The sequence below is a fragment of the Phodopus roborovskii genome, unplaced genomic scaffold, assembly GCF_943737965.1.
Source record: "Phodopus roborovskii unplaced genomic scaffold, PHOROB, whole genome shotgun sequence".
Classification (NCBI taxonomy): Eukaryota; Metazoa; Chordata; class Mammalia; order Rodentia; family Cricetidae; genus Phodopus; species Phodopus roborovskii.
Window position 1 is genome coordinate 21390218 of NW_026125059.1, and position 13058 is coordinate 21403275.

Below are 13058 nucleotides of genomic sequence, written 5' to 3' on the forward strand. Positions count from 1 at the left end.
TTACAGAAGACAGGAAAAGACTTATTTTGATCTTGTAACAAGGTGGCTTTTGATCTTAAGATGGAGTTGGGCTGCTCCATCACCCATAGTCAAATAACAACAACATGGGTGTGCTTCTGTGATTCCAGAATTCATGTGGTGAGAAGGGAGACAAACAGAAGCGGCTGGAAGAAATGGGCTAGCCTGGACTGTACAGTGCAGCACAGAACCAAGAGACACCGCTGCCTCAGCAAGGTGGGAGGTGAGTGCCCGCTCTGGAAATTGTCTTTGGACCAGCACATGCGTGCCCCAGTGTGTGCACGTGCTCACTTAGTAGCACATGCTTGTCGTACCTGCATTTGGGAGGCAAAGGCAGGAGGTTCAAGGTCATTCTTTCCTTTTTCTTGTTGAGACAGGGTTTCTCTGTGTAGCCCTGGCTGTCCTGGAACTTGATTTGTAGATCAGTCAGGTCTGGAACTCACAATTCTGCCTGTGTTCTTAACTACATAGTGACCCTAAGGCTAGCCTGAGCTACATGAGATCCTGCCTACCCTTGCACAAAAGGTTGAAACAAACAACTTCTTGGTGTATGCTTTTCAATAGATTGTAATTAGTTCTGGAGTAAAATATTTGCTTCTTCCAGAATTTAAAAGCATAGTAAAAGCTCAAAAAAGTTTGCAGAAAGTAACTCTTTGGGATTTTGTGTGTGTGTGTGTGTGTGTGTGTGTGTGTGTTTTGCCTTGGTTTTAATGCCTGCTGCTTGCAATGAGTTTGGGGGAAAGCCATGAAATGTGTTTAAATTTTGGCCATAATTACTCTGTTTCAGGGACTTTGTTCATAAAGTAAGCTTGTGCATACTGCCGGCTATCATCGGTGTGAAGCTAGACCACACCCCCAGTGCTGTTCTGTGCTGCAAGCGCTCCCCCCCAACCCCTCACACACACACACACACACACACACACACACACCGCTATGCACTGATGGCCAAGGGGAGCGGCTTGCAGCACAATAAGAACTGACGCCCATCTGACTCCTCCTTTGTGGCTTCTGGGGTTCCCGCAAAACTTGGGGAGTTGTAGTTCTGGGAAGGTTTCACTGTGTTCTCTGTTACCTGAGAAGATAAAAGTCACTAACTTGCATTTATTGATCACAAGCTCTTCCTTTGTAGCCCAGGCTGGCCCTGAGTTTGTGGCTCTTTTGGCCTCTCTGAGCTCTTATCCTCAGCTGCTTAGGTGTTATTTTTTTTTTCTTCCTGAAAAGCTGCTTATATCCGTTTATGGGTTGAGAAAGCTGCTTCCTCGCAGCCACGGAGTTGGCATGTTGCCGCTGCAGGCTGTGGCCTCCCTGTGCCATGCCTGGTTTCCCTGGTGACATCCTCGGCAGAGTATTTACCCCCCACTCCCCTTTCTGGCATGCTCTCAGCCCTGTGACAGCTGTGAAACCATGAGCCTTCCCTTCTAGGCTGGACGTGGGATCCCAGAGAAATGTCTTCTAAGATGACCCTGTCTCCTTTTTGCCCTTCCTTCCCTCCTCCTTCCTGACATAGGGTCTCACTTTGTAGTCCAGGCTGACCCCAACTTGTGGTGATTGGCCTGTGGCCTACCGGGATTCTAGGTGTAAACCCCCATGCCTGGCTTCCTGCCTTCTAGACACTGGAGGCACTAAAGGTGGGCCTCTGTGCCTCAATGGTTTAGCAAGAGGATGTGTTGCCCAGGGCCATTCCGAGGGCCACTCAGGGCTACTGGTGGGGCAGGGACTGAGTCTGGAACACTATTTGGGGCTGGTTTTGACCTTATTGGGACTGGTCCAATCCAGAGTCAAGACCAAAACATTGTGGGGCTCACTTCGGGACTGAGCGTGTGTGCATCCGGCCTCATACTACAGAGGAGAGAGTTGAGGCTGGTAGTGAGTAGCCCCTAGGCTGGCTTGATATCCCCTTAGTGCTGTGTGTTCACCCATGGTATGGACCTTTGTCAGGCGCTGTGACTCGCCTCTCATGAATCACTCTGGATCCAGCACCTGTCCCTGACCTCTGCTGGGCTCAGGGGGGACATGGGAAGCCCCCTCCTCTACCCATAGACTACTAGGTGAGCCCAGGCTGTCCCATGCTGTACACTGTAGGGAGTCTTGTCAGTGACCCCATGATTCAAACGTCGTGGGGACCCAGCCCTGCCTGCCTGGTGTGCTGGAATAGGGTTGTGGACAGTGAGGCTTGTGGCTGTCTGGAACTGGACAGGATGAGGGAGGCAGCTGGGGCTGGTGACCAGTCACTCCCTGGGCCTCTGGACACCTACCCCTTCATTTCTTCATTGTCCTTAGTGCCCCCCTTCATTTCAAGCTTCTCCAGAACACTGAAGTGATCTGGAAATCAGGCTTTAGTCCTAAGGGCTATGACCTTGACCTCTGACCCCCCCCACTGGTCAAAACCCCTGTTGTATAGGGTTTGATGAACCCCTGGGTCTCGCCATGCTATCCTCTCTTCTCAGAGGCCTGTTTCCGGGGGCCTCAGGCTTCAATACCACATGGCTGGCAGACCCCTTCCCCTTCCCCTGCACAGAGTGGTATGGTGCACGGGGGGGGGGGCACTGGGATGGCAGGGAGGGAGGGAGGGAGGGAAGGTATGATGGGACATGGTCCCTAATTTCCCCCAGTCACAGACACACACAGACCAGAGGCAGTGCTGAGCCTTGTATTAGAGGCCGACTCCCCAGGCAGTGTCCCCCTGTGCATTGGGGGTGCTCTGACAACTGGGGCAACATTAAGTGCCTACTGTCATCCTCTGAAGGACATGGTGAATGAATGTGAGTGTGCCTTTGTGGGGGATGCTGGGAATTAGCGTCCCACACCAGGACATGAGTGCTGTCCTCCTCAGGGCGGCCCAGGAATGAGAGGGCATGGCTGAGTGTGGCCATCTTCAGGGGCCTGGGTCCCACCCTTGACTCGCCTCCCCACAGCAGCCCCTCCTTAAAGAGATCCTTCTGGTGCCAGGGGCCATGGTGGAACACCTGCCTCCCCCATGGGTCTTACAGCTCATTTCCTGCCCTGGGAGCTGGGACCCCAACTCCTCGTGGAGGGTGCAGTGTGTGTGTTGGGGAAGTGATAGGGTTTGGGCATTGGGACAGCCAATAATAGCCTAGTCATCTTTGTCCTTGGCGCCGTGTTTGAGGATGCGGGTGAACTCCACGTAGTTGAAGTTGCCCTTCTTATCAATGGGTGCCTCCCGGTACATCTCATCCACCTCCTCATCTGTGAATCGGTCACCCATGGTGGTCAGCAGCTCCCGCAGGTGGTCCTCATGGATGAACCCTGGGGCATGGCATGACAAGGTCAATGAGGGCAGGCTCCGGCTGCATCTACCCATCCCCTCCTAGCCCTTGGAGACCTCATCCGGGCAGAGGAGTTAGAAGACCCTATTCTGGTCTCCAGTCACTCTGAGGGAAAAGGATATGGATGAGAGAGTTTGGGAGGGGCCCAGAGGGAAGAGTTCTACAGAGGGACTGTCCACAATGTCTGATGGGACTGCGGCCCCATGAGGAAGAAAATTTGCTGTGACAGCAGCTGGGGTAGAAAACAGCAAGGCATGGCTTGCTTTCTGGAAGGTTTAAAGCATCTTATTGTGGGTTGACGGGTGTGGTCAGGAAGTGAGAAGCTTTGTAAATGTGTGGCACTGGGAACTTGGAGACAGTGATGTCTGGTCCCATCCCTTCCCCTGTAGGCACTGAGTACCTTGTCCCCTCTCCAGCCCAGGCCTCCAGTGTTCACTGACCTGAGGCCTCCTCGTCAAAGCAGGCAAAGGCATTGCGGATTACATCCTCAGGGTCTGTGCCGTTCAGCTTCTCCCCGAACATAGTTAGGAACATGGTGAAGTTGATGGGCCCTGGCGCCTCGCTCATCATGCCCTCCAGGTACTCATCCGTGGGGTTCTTCCCTGTGGGGGGTAGACACTGGGGCTACTATCCCTAGCTCTCCGTCCCCAGCCTGGGTAACTCGTTCCCCGTAACCTCCCCACAGTGAACTTTGTAGGCTGGGAAGCAGGTGCTAGGCGGCTGATTTCCTGCCTTCTCCTGGGCATCCAGCACCTGTCCCTGCCTGCATCTGAAGTATGAGGGCATCCCACAAGTCCCTGGCTGTTCCACCATTCCAGGGTGAAGTCATCTCCTGCCTCGTGCCTCTGTGCCTGGCACACCACCTGCCTGCCTTTTGATTTTCATCTCTTTGCCAACAGCATCCTTACTGTTCTTCCCCACCCCCACAGTGGAGAGGCACAGAGAGGTAGCTTTTCCAAGGTCACACAGCTAGGGAGGAGCAGGGTTAGCAACCAAACCCAGGCAGTCTGTCCCCGAACTCCGATTTAGAAGTGGCTAAGTCAGTGAGTGTTGGTATCACATGTGCTTGGATTTAAACTAGCTCTGTGCTTCAGTTTTCTGTGTCTTTAGAATTGTGAAGGTGAGACAGTGGTCCTAAAGGTTGGCACAGCTCTGGGATGCTGCAGTCTCTGATGGGTTCCGTTCCCAGCTGAACACAGGGCTACTGTGAGACTTTGGGCAGATTGCTGAGTCTCTCCCCGCCTCCAAGAGGGTTAGGATGATGTCTGCAGCGCTTACTCTATAATCTACTTGCTTCCTTTTTATTTCTTAACTTGAGGACAGTGTTCCTTTTTCCTTTTCTTTTTCTTTTTTGGGGGGAGTACCATTTTTAGTTTTGCTTTTATTTATTTTTCTCTCATATAATACATCCTGGCCAGTTTCCGCTCCCTTCACTCCTCCCAGTTCCCTCCTCTCCACCTCCCCTCTCCCCCAGGCCACTCCTCCTCCTCCATTTCCCATCAGAAAAGGGCAGGCCTCCAATAAGATACAATAAAATGAGGCACAAACCTTCATATCAACGTGGAACAGGGTTACCCAAAAGGAGGAAAAAGGTCCCAAGAGCAGGCAAAAGAGTCAGATACCCCCCACTCCCACTGTTATGAGTCCCATAAAAACGAGCTAACATCCATAACATATATACAGATGCAGACTCTGTGATTGCTGCTTCAGTCTCTGTGAGCCTCTATGAGCTCTGCTGATTTGATTCTGTGGGCCGTGTTTTCCTGGGGGGGACAATGTTCTCTAACCAAAAGACCACATCTGATCCATGGGCCCACCAGACACGGGCACACATTTTTCTAAGTAGTTATTTAGACCCATTCAGTCTCAGGGATGTGAATCCCTAAATACAAGATGCAGCTTGACCAACAGGGGACAACTTTATGACTGCCCCTCTGAGCCTCACGTCTGTCCCTTGCCTTGTTTTCATGGGATGCGCAGAGGAGCTCTTAGCCCTTGAGGACCTGCCCTTCCTCCCCTGGACATTCTTTCCCTTTTGAGATGCTGAGAAGATCCAGATCAGAGTGCTGGGTTTCTTGGGAGAGAGTATGCGTGGCCTGTGGCTGGTGGAGTGGGCGCCCTCCTTTCCTATTTTGGGCTGCTGATCTCCACCAGACATGAGCTCATATGTGCACATGAGAACATAATGCCTCTTACACAGGCAGGCCAGTAGGCATGGAGCAGTGCCAGAGACTGACCAGGACTGCCCAACCCAGTGGCGTGGGTTCACCCTCATGTATGTGGCTGTCCCGTGCTAGACTCTTCTTATCTGTCATCAAATCCTGATCCCCTTGTCCCACTGAAAGCCGTGCCAGGAATTGGAGCTAAGGGTGTCTGTCTGTGGCCAGCACATGAGGAGATGCACACCGGAGGTCTTCCCTCCAGGCCTCAGTGTATCCATCTATAAACATTGACAACTTGGACTTCATCCCTGAGCCCTTTGGCCCTAAGACCCTGGTCATTGGGGATATAGAGGAGTGTTCTGTCTTCCCTTCTAAGCCTCAGTTTCCCCATCAATACAAATTGTCATGTAACTGCTGGTGCTTTTTCTTTAAATGAGATTTACTACCTGTCCTACTCACCCAGAGAAGCCAACATGTCGTGTAGATCCTCCTTGTCGATGAAGCCATCACGGTTCTGGTCGATCATGTTGAAGGCCTCCTTAAACTCCTGGATCTGGGACTGGTCAAACATGGCGAAGACATTAGATGTAGCCCTCTGTGGCCGCTTCTTGGTGGTCTTGGCCTTGGCCCGCTTGCTGGACATCTTGGCTTCGGGTGTTGGGGCTTCCCCTGCAGGAAGGTGTGTGGGATGATGTTGGACATGGAATCTTCCTGCCTCCCCCGATGGCTTTTAGACCTAAGCTTGGCATTCAAGGCCTCCCACAGGCTTGGGCCTCCAGCCATCCAGTTCTGAGAGCAGCCTGTGGGCTGTGACCCTGGATAATTTCCTCCGTCTTTCGTCAACTCGGAATGGGGCAACAAGGCATCCTTCAGCAGGAATAGTTAACTTAGTGTCTAGAGAGCCCCTAGAGTGGTGCTGGGCATAAAAAGAGCTAATGTTGCTAGGATTGGGTAAAACATTAGGATTGGCTTGGTGCCAACCATTAGGATGCACTGTCTACTTTATTCCTTGATAGCAGTGACCACTGTCTCCCAGTGACAGGGAGATAGGGCCCTTCCAGGAGGGGGCTGACCAGCAGCACTGTACTCCTGTACATTGGAGCTCCCTGAAGTCGAAACTAGAGATCTATTTAGATGTGGCTTTTTGACCTTGGACCATTCAAATTCAGACCTTCACTTGTCTCCTTAAAGCCTTCAAAGGTTTGTGCTGTGTCGTCCCACATCCCCAGAGTAAACCTGGGTCCCCCCCGCCCGCCTGGCATTAAACGCTTCAGTGTGTGGCTGATCCTGGCCTATCACACTGTCCCCTTGATGAGACCTCATCTTTCTGTGACCTCTAGCATTCCACAGCCATTCCCAGGCCTTCCTTCCAGAACCTCCTTCTACAGCTGTCTTCCTCCAGCTGAGCTCTGGAGTCCCAGGGTGCTGTTTTTCACCCTTATCTTGACAACCAATACTTGCAGACTCCCTCCTTCTTTATCGCTAGCGAAAGCCCACAGCAACCGGCTAGTTGATGACTCTTTAGTGAAAGGTTGTGTGAGCGCCACTGTACAAATGGGGAAACTGAGGCCAGGGAAAGCACTCAACCCAAACCTGTCATAGCTTGTGGGGTCTTAGTGTCTGCTCTCCTCAACTAGCCAGGGTCCCAGCCAGTATGTCTGTCCCTCTGTCCCATGCTCTGTACCCTAGGCCAGCAGCCTATGCCCTGCTTCCCCTGCCCCTGCCTGTAGTATTCCCACCCACCCCCCCAAAGCTGGATCATGGTCCTCAGGCTATATCTGCCTGCAGTCTTGAGACTAGCTGTGTAAGGCCCAATGGGCCCCCATCACACAACAGGCTTTGGTATTTCTTTGTGTGGTGCTGGATGGGTGTTGGTAGGAACGGAGGGCAGGAATGTTATCCTTGGAAGCCAGCCCCGTCCTCTCCTGTGGCCAGGCTGAGATGGCCATCAACATTCCTGGCCCCTCCTGTCTGCAGACCTCTAGGACAGGCCTAGCCAGGCTCCCCTGTTGCGTGTCACAGCCACCTGTATCCCTATGTTCTTCATCTTAGCACTCTTGAGAGGCAGTACCCCCCCTCCCCGGCAATGCATGCCCATGAGAGGGTTAGATGCCAGAACACCAGGTTAGGCTGGTCCAGTGTGTGGCAAAGACTGGCCAGGCAGTTCTAGAGGTTAGGGCTAACCTTGGCCCTTAACCCTGAAGCCATATTTTCCCCTTTCTTGGATTCTAGACACCAAGGATCTGACAGCTGGGACTTGGCCTGGCCATGGCTAGACCGCTGTTTCCTACCTTAACAGCTTAACAGGCAGAAGTCAGCCCAGACCCCTTTACTCATTCCTGTCCCCATAGCTGGGCAATGTCAGATGCCCTGCTCTTGAACCAGCTTATTAGTGACCAAGTAATCTCTGTACCTGGAAGCACCAGGCAGCTGCCGGGCTGTGAAGGAGCCAAGACCCAGACCTCCCATCTCGCTGCCCTGGCTGGTGCACACAGCACCGGGTTATAGGCAGTGGGAGGCGAGAGAGTGGTCATCATTCCTCTCTCTTGGCCCAGGGTGTGCAAAATAGGGGAAAGTAAGGAAACCTGTGATCTGACAGTGAATGAGCCCAGTAGGGCTCGGTTTCCCCTGACACACATGGTTTCTTGGGTCAGGGTGTCCTCATCAGCTCCTCTACAGGCTGGTAGCCTGGAGCTCTGGGTTTCGTGTGTGTGTGTGTGTGTGTGTGTGTGTGTGTGTGTGTGTGTGTGTGTCCGAATGGCTCTTTAGCAAAAGGACACTCTAGACACTTTTCCTTGCCCAAAGACCAGTTTAACAGGACATAGAACCATCTATTGCTCAGTCCCGAGCCAGGGCCCTGTAGGACCCCAGCAAGATAGCAGCCCCAGCCCACACCACTCTGCATGCCATAGTCCTCTGGGGGCCGGATGAGGTTCGGCCTGACCACCTACTGTAGCTGCCCAGGCGCTGCACAGGCTCCCACCTGCTGCAAAGAAGAAAAGTTCCAGGTGGTGGTGCGGATGCTGCTGGCGCTGCTGCAGAAGCTAGCTGGCAACCTCTGGGGCCCTTGCTCTGAGCTCTGGGGGGGCGGAGACCGGGCTGGCGGGGACCGCTGGTGGCCAGGCCTTACTAGGCAGAAGAATGCGCGGGGGTGGAGTGGGGGGCGGGGCCGCCGCAGCCAGCCCGGCCTTATTAGGTCTCCGCTTGCAGACTGAGAGGTTAGGGTGCTCCCAGGATAGCCCCCCTCATCGCTGCCTGTGGTGGGGTCGGCCCAGGCTGGGGCGTGAAGCAGAGTGAGGTGCCCAGACTGGCAAGAAGGGTGGAGCCTTGAGGCTTCCAGCTCCCCGACCCCTCCCCATTGTGTCCGGGAGTCCCCATCCTCCATCGCTCCCCCCTCATGTGGATTTGGGAGGGCTGGCTTTCACTCGGCCAAGTATGGTCTTTCTTCAGTGGGAACTGAGGACAGTCCTTATAGCAGCGGCCATCACACGTTCCCTAGGGAACTTCCCAGCATCCCGTTACTTTGTAAATAGCTGCCTGGGCCCGCAGTGGGGCGACGACTGACACAGCTGCCCAGGGAACCCTAGGATGGAGATGGGAACCCTTCCCAACACGGGGCCATTCTGAGCAGAAGGGTGCCATCACACGTTCCCTAGGGAACTTCCCAGCATCCCGTTACTTTGTAAATAGCTGCCTGGGCCCGCAGTGGGGCGACGACTGACACAGCTGCCCAGGGAACCCTAGGATGGAGATGGGAACCCTTCCCAACACGGGGCCATTCTGAGCAGAAGGGTTCAGTGACTTGGGTTGAAATGGAGTAAAAGTGACACTGGGGACCAGCAAGGAGCTATTGAGCGGGGATGGACGTGCTGTTTCCTGTCAGTAATCTCTGCATTTGAGAAGCTGAGGCAGCAGGATGTATAGCACGGGTTCCATGCCAGTCTGAGCTACAGAGTGAGGCTATCTAAATAAATAGAAGTTAACAGCTTTTATCTGTCCTGGGCAACATTAGAGGTAACAAGGTGAAACACTTCCGGAATTAGAACTTCCCAAGTTTAGCGTAAACGCCACAAGTCACAAAGGAAAAGGCTGATGGACTTCAGTGCAGGAGTCTTAGCCAACAGCAAGTGGAGAGGGGATGGAGCAGGCTCAAGGGCAGCAGGAAGTGGGGTGAGAAGGGGAGGAGCCCTGGCAACGTTTCAGTGCTTCAGCCAATAGGACTCCGCCTGGAATGACAGGGGAGACGGTTGGCTCCGAGAATTAATCTTTTTCTTTTAAAAGTTATATTTATTTGTGAAGGGAGTTGGTGTGGACGTCCGTGGACACTTGCAGGAGTCGGTTCTCTCCCTCCTAGGTGGTCTGGGGATCAGGCTTGCCAGCAGGTGCCTATTGCATCTCAGGCCCCAGGTCCAGAACTTCAGGGGAGCAGCTGGAGAGAGCCCTCTCGGGCAGAGTGGGGGTAGGTGGAGCGGATTTGGGAGAGAACCATTTTATCCTGTGTGTATTAATGTTTGGAAACGTTTTTTCAAGTATACAGTAAGGTTACAAGAACTATGCAGAAAACTGACTCCAGTGAGAATCTCTAGGTGACATTTGGCTCTTTACTCTTCTGGTATGAGCATATACAAATCCTCCAGCACTTGATAGTGAACTGTACATACCATGCCTTTCATCACTACATATAATGTTTTAGTATATTGATAGCATAATTGTCAAAATCATAAGTTTTAATATCGATTTAGGTATCTAATTTACAACCTGTATTCCAATTGTGCCATGTATCCCAAGTAATATCCTGTATGGAAATTTGTTCTGGTCCAGGTGTGCTGTCATGGTTTTTAATATCTGTGTTTGGGGGGGCATAAAAATACATGTAACATGAAACTTCATTTTAACATTTTAAAAAAAGATTTATTTATTATGTATAATGTTCTGCCTGTATGTCTACCTATGCACCAGAAGAGGGCACCATATTTCATTGTACAGATGGTTGTGAGCCGCCATGTGGTTGCTGGGAATTGAACTTAGGACCTCTGGAAGAGCAGCCAGTGCTCTTAACCATGAGCCATCTCTCTAGCCCACTTTAACATTTTAAAAAAGCTTGTCTTATCTTGTTTTTTGAGACAGTCTCTTTACATATCCCTGGCTGTCCTGGAACTCCAACTCACAGAGATCTACCTGCCTCTGTCTCCTGAGTGCTGGGGTTAAAGGCATGGGCCACCATGCCCAATCTTAAAAGTGTCTTGAAATTATGTGTTAGATTTTGTATACATGGGTATGTGCAGATGAGCACAGGTTTCCCTGAAGCTAGCGGAGTCTATGGTACTAGAGTACAAAGGAGTTGTGAGCTGCCTGCCGTGGGCACTGGGAACCAAAACATGGGTCCTCTAAAAGAGCTATGCTTGTGACCACCGAGCCATCTCAGCCCCTTTAAAATTGTTTAGTTGTGTGTGTGATGGGGTGAGGTACAAGTGCCCAGGGTATCCTATAGGGGTTGGAGGATGACTTAACGGAGTTGGTCGTCTCCATTCATCTTTATGTAAGTTCTGCTGGTAGAACCCATGTCACCAGGCTTTTGCCACGAACTCTATGACCTGCTGACTCATCTCACCAGCTGTACAACTTTCCATGTTTTTGGTTTTGGTTTTATCTAATTTTCTGTACATGTGTATGTATGGGTGATACATATTATAAATATACACACATATACACATACACGTATTTTTGAGATGGTCTCATGTAGCACACACTGGTCTTAAACTCTGTGACTCTGAGACTATCCTTAAATCCCTTAGCCATGTCATTCCTACCTCCCAAGTGCTAAGATTATAGGCAGTGTTGGGGAGCCAATCCTGCATGCATGCATGCATGCACAACACGCACGCGCGCACACACACACACAAACACACACGCACGTTGAGCTAAGCATAGTGGTACATACTTTCTATGTATGTAGAGGCAGACATATCTCTGAGTTCAATGTCTATGTAGTGAGTTCTGGGCTAGCCAGAGCTACAGAATAAGATCCTATCTGACAGAAAGGACAAGGGCTGTACTGTGGAGCAACATGTCCAGCCCCCGTTACCTTACTTTTTAAAGCTGAATACTGCTCCATTGAATGTGTCCTATATTTTGCCTTTGGATGAATATTTAGATTGTCTTCCTGTTTTGATTATTAGACATACTGCTCTAGCTAGGGGCATATCTCAATGGAAAATCACCTGCATGAAGCCTAGAAATGCAAAAGAAAAAAGGACATGAATGAAAAATGCTGCCTTTTATTTTTGTTTAAATTTATTTTACATGCATGGGTATTTCATCTGCATGTATGTCTGGGTATCACTGGAGTGCTTAGTGCCCATGGAGAGAAGAGGCTATGGAATCTCCCAGGACTAGAATTACAGATGGTTGTGAGCTGCCATGTGGGTGCTGAGAACCGAATTGGCATCCTCTTAACCACTGAGCCAAGTCCCCAATGTTGCTCCCCCAACTTTTTTGAGACAAGGTCTCATGCAGCTAAAGCCAGACTTGACTTTGCTATGTAGCTGAGGGTAAACTTTAATCTCTCATTTTTCTGCCTCTACATTTAAATGCAAGGATGGCAGGTGCATGCCACCTCTCCTGGTTTTATGATGTGCATGGGATCAAACCCAGAGCCTCATGCGCGCAATGTATTGACTGAGCTACACCCCCAGCCCTAATGCTGCTTTTTGTTGTTTATTTTTGAGACAGGATTTCACTGTGTAGTTCATGGCTGGCCAGGATTTCACTGTTTAGGCCAGGCTGACCTCAAATGTATAGAGATTTACCAGCATCTTGTGCTGGGAGTAGAGACATGTTTCACCACACCTGGATGCTTCCTTTGTTTTTTGAGACAGGCTCTTACTTGATAGCTGGGGCTGGCTTTGACCTGACCAGAACTGCCTGGTGATAATGTTACTCTAAACCGCTACTTTCAGGTATTTTGAGTTGCGTGCCCAGGGGTGGGACTGCTGGATCATGTTGTAATTTTTAAAGTTAAATTATTTTTTGTTATTGAAAATACAGTCTTTGCCATAGAATATTTTGTGAGTATGGTTTCCCTCCCTCTACTCCTCCCAGTCCCTCCTCCCCTTCTTGCCCTCCCCCTACCCTCCCTCCCCCTCCACTCCCCTCCCATCTGGATCTACTCCGTTTCTGTCTCTCATTAGAAAACAAATAGGCTTCTAAGGGATAATAAGACAACATAACAAAATAAAACATAATAAGAGAAAAAAAAACAAGACAAACAGAAGGAAAGACCCAAGAGAAGGCACACTAATCAGAGACCTAATATTCGCATATAAATGAATATAAATCATATTTGTCTGTCTGTATCTGGGACAATGCACTCAGAATGATTTTATTTTAGTTCCATCTATCTACCTGTGAATTTCATGTCACTCTTTTTAATGGCTGAATTGTACTCCATTGTGTCACTGTACCATGCTTCTTTATCCATTCTTCTGTTGAGGAACATCGAGGTTGTTTCCAGTTTCTGGTTACTCTGTGGTAGAATGGAGCATCCTTTGGGATATGCCCAAGAGTGGTGGCATAGCTGCATTTTGAGATA

The 13058-nt window shown here is 50.7% G+C and overlaps 1 protein-coding gene across 1 annotated transcript; it reads right to left on the bottom strand.

Annotated features, from left to right (window-relative positions):
- Window positions 1-2949: 2949 nt before the first annotated feature.
- Myl9 (myosin light chain 9) lies at window positions 2950-6159 on the bottom strand. The gene is made up of 3 exons (XM_051187914.1): window positions 5927-6159; window positions 3746-3907; window positions 2950-3285 (listed from the first exon to the last, which is right to left on the bottom strand). Exons 1-3 carry the CDS (start codon window positions 6108-6110, stop codon window positions 3113-3115), a joined length of 519 nt encoding a protein of 172 aa, XP_051043871.1. The 5' UTR covers window positions 6111-6159; the 3' UTR covers window positions 2950-3112.
- Window positions 6160-13058: the final 6899 nt, after the last annotated feature.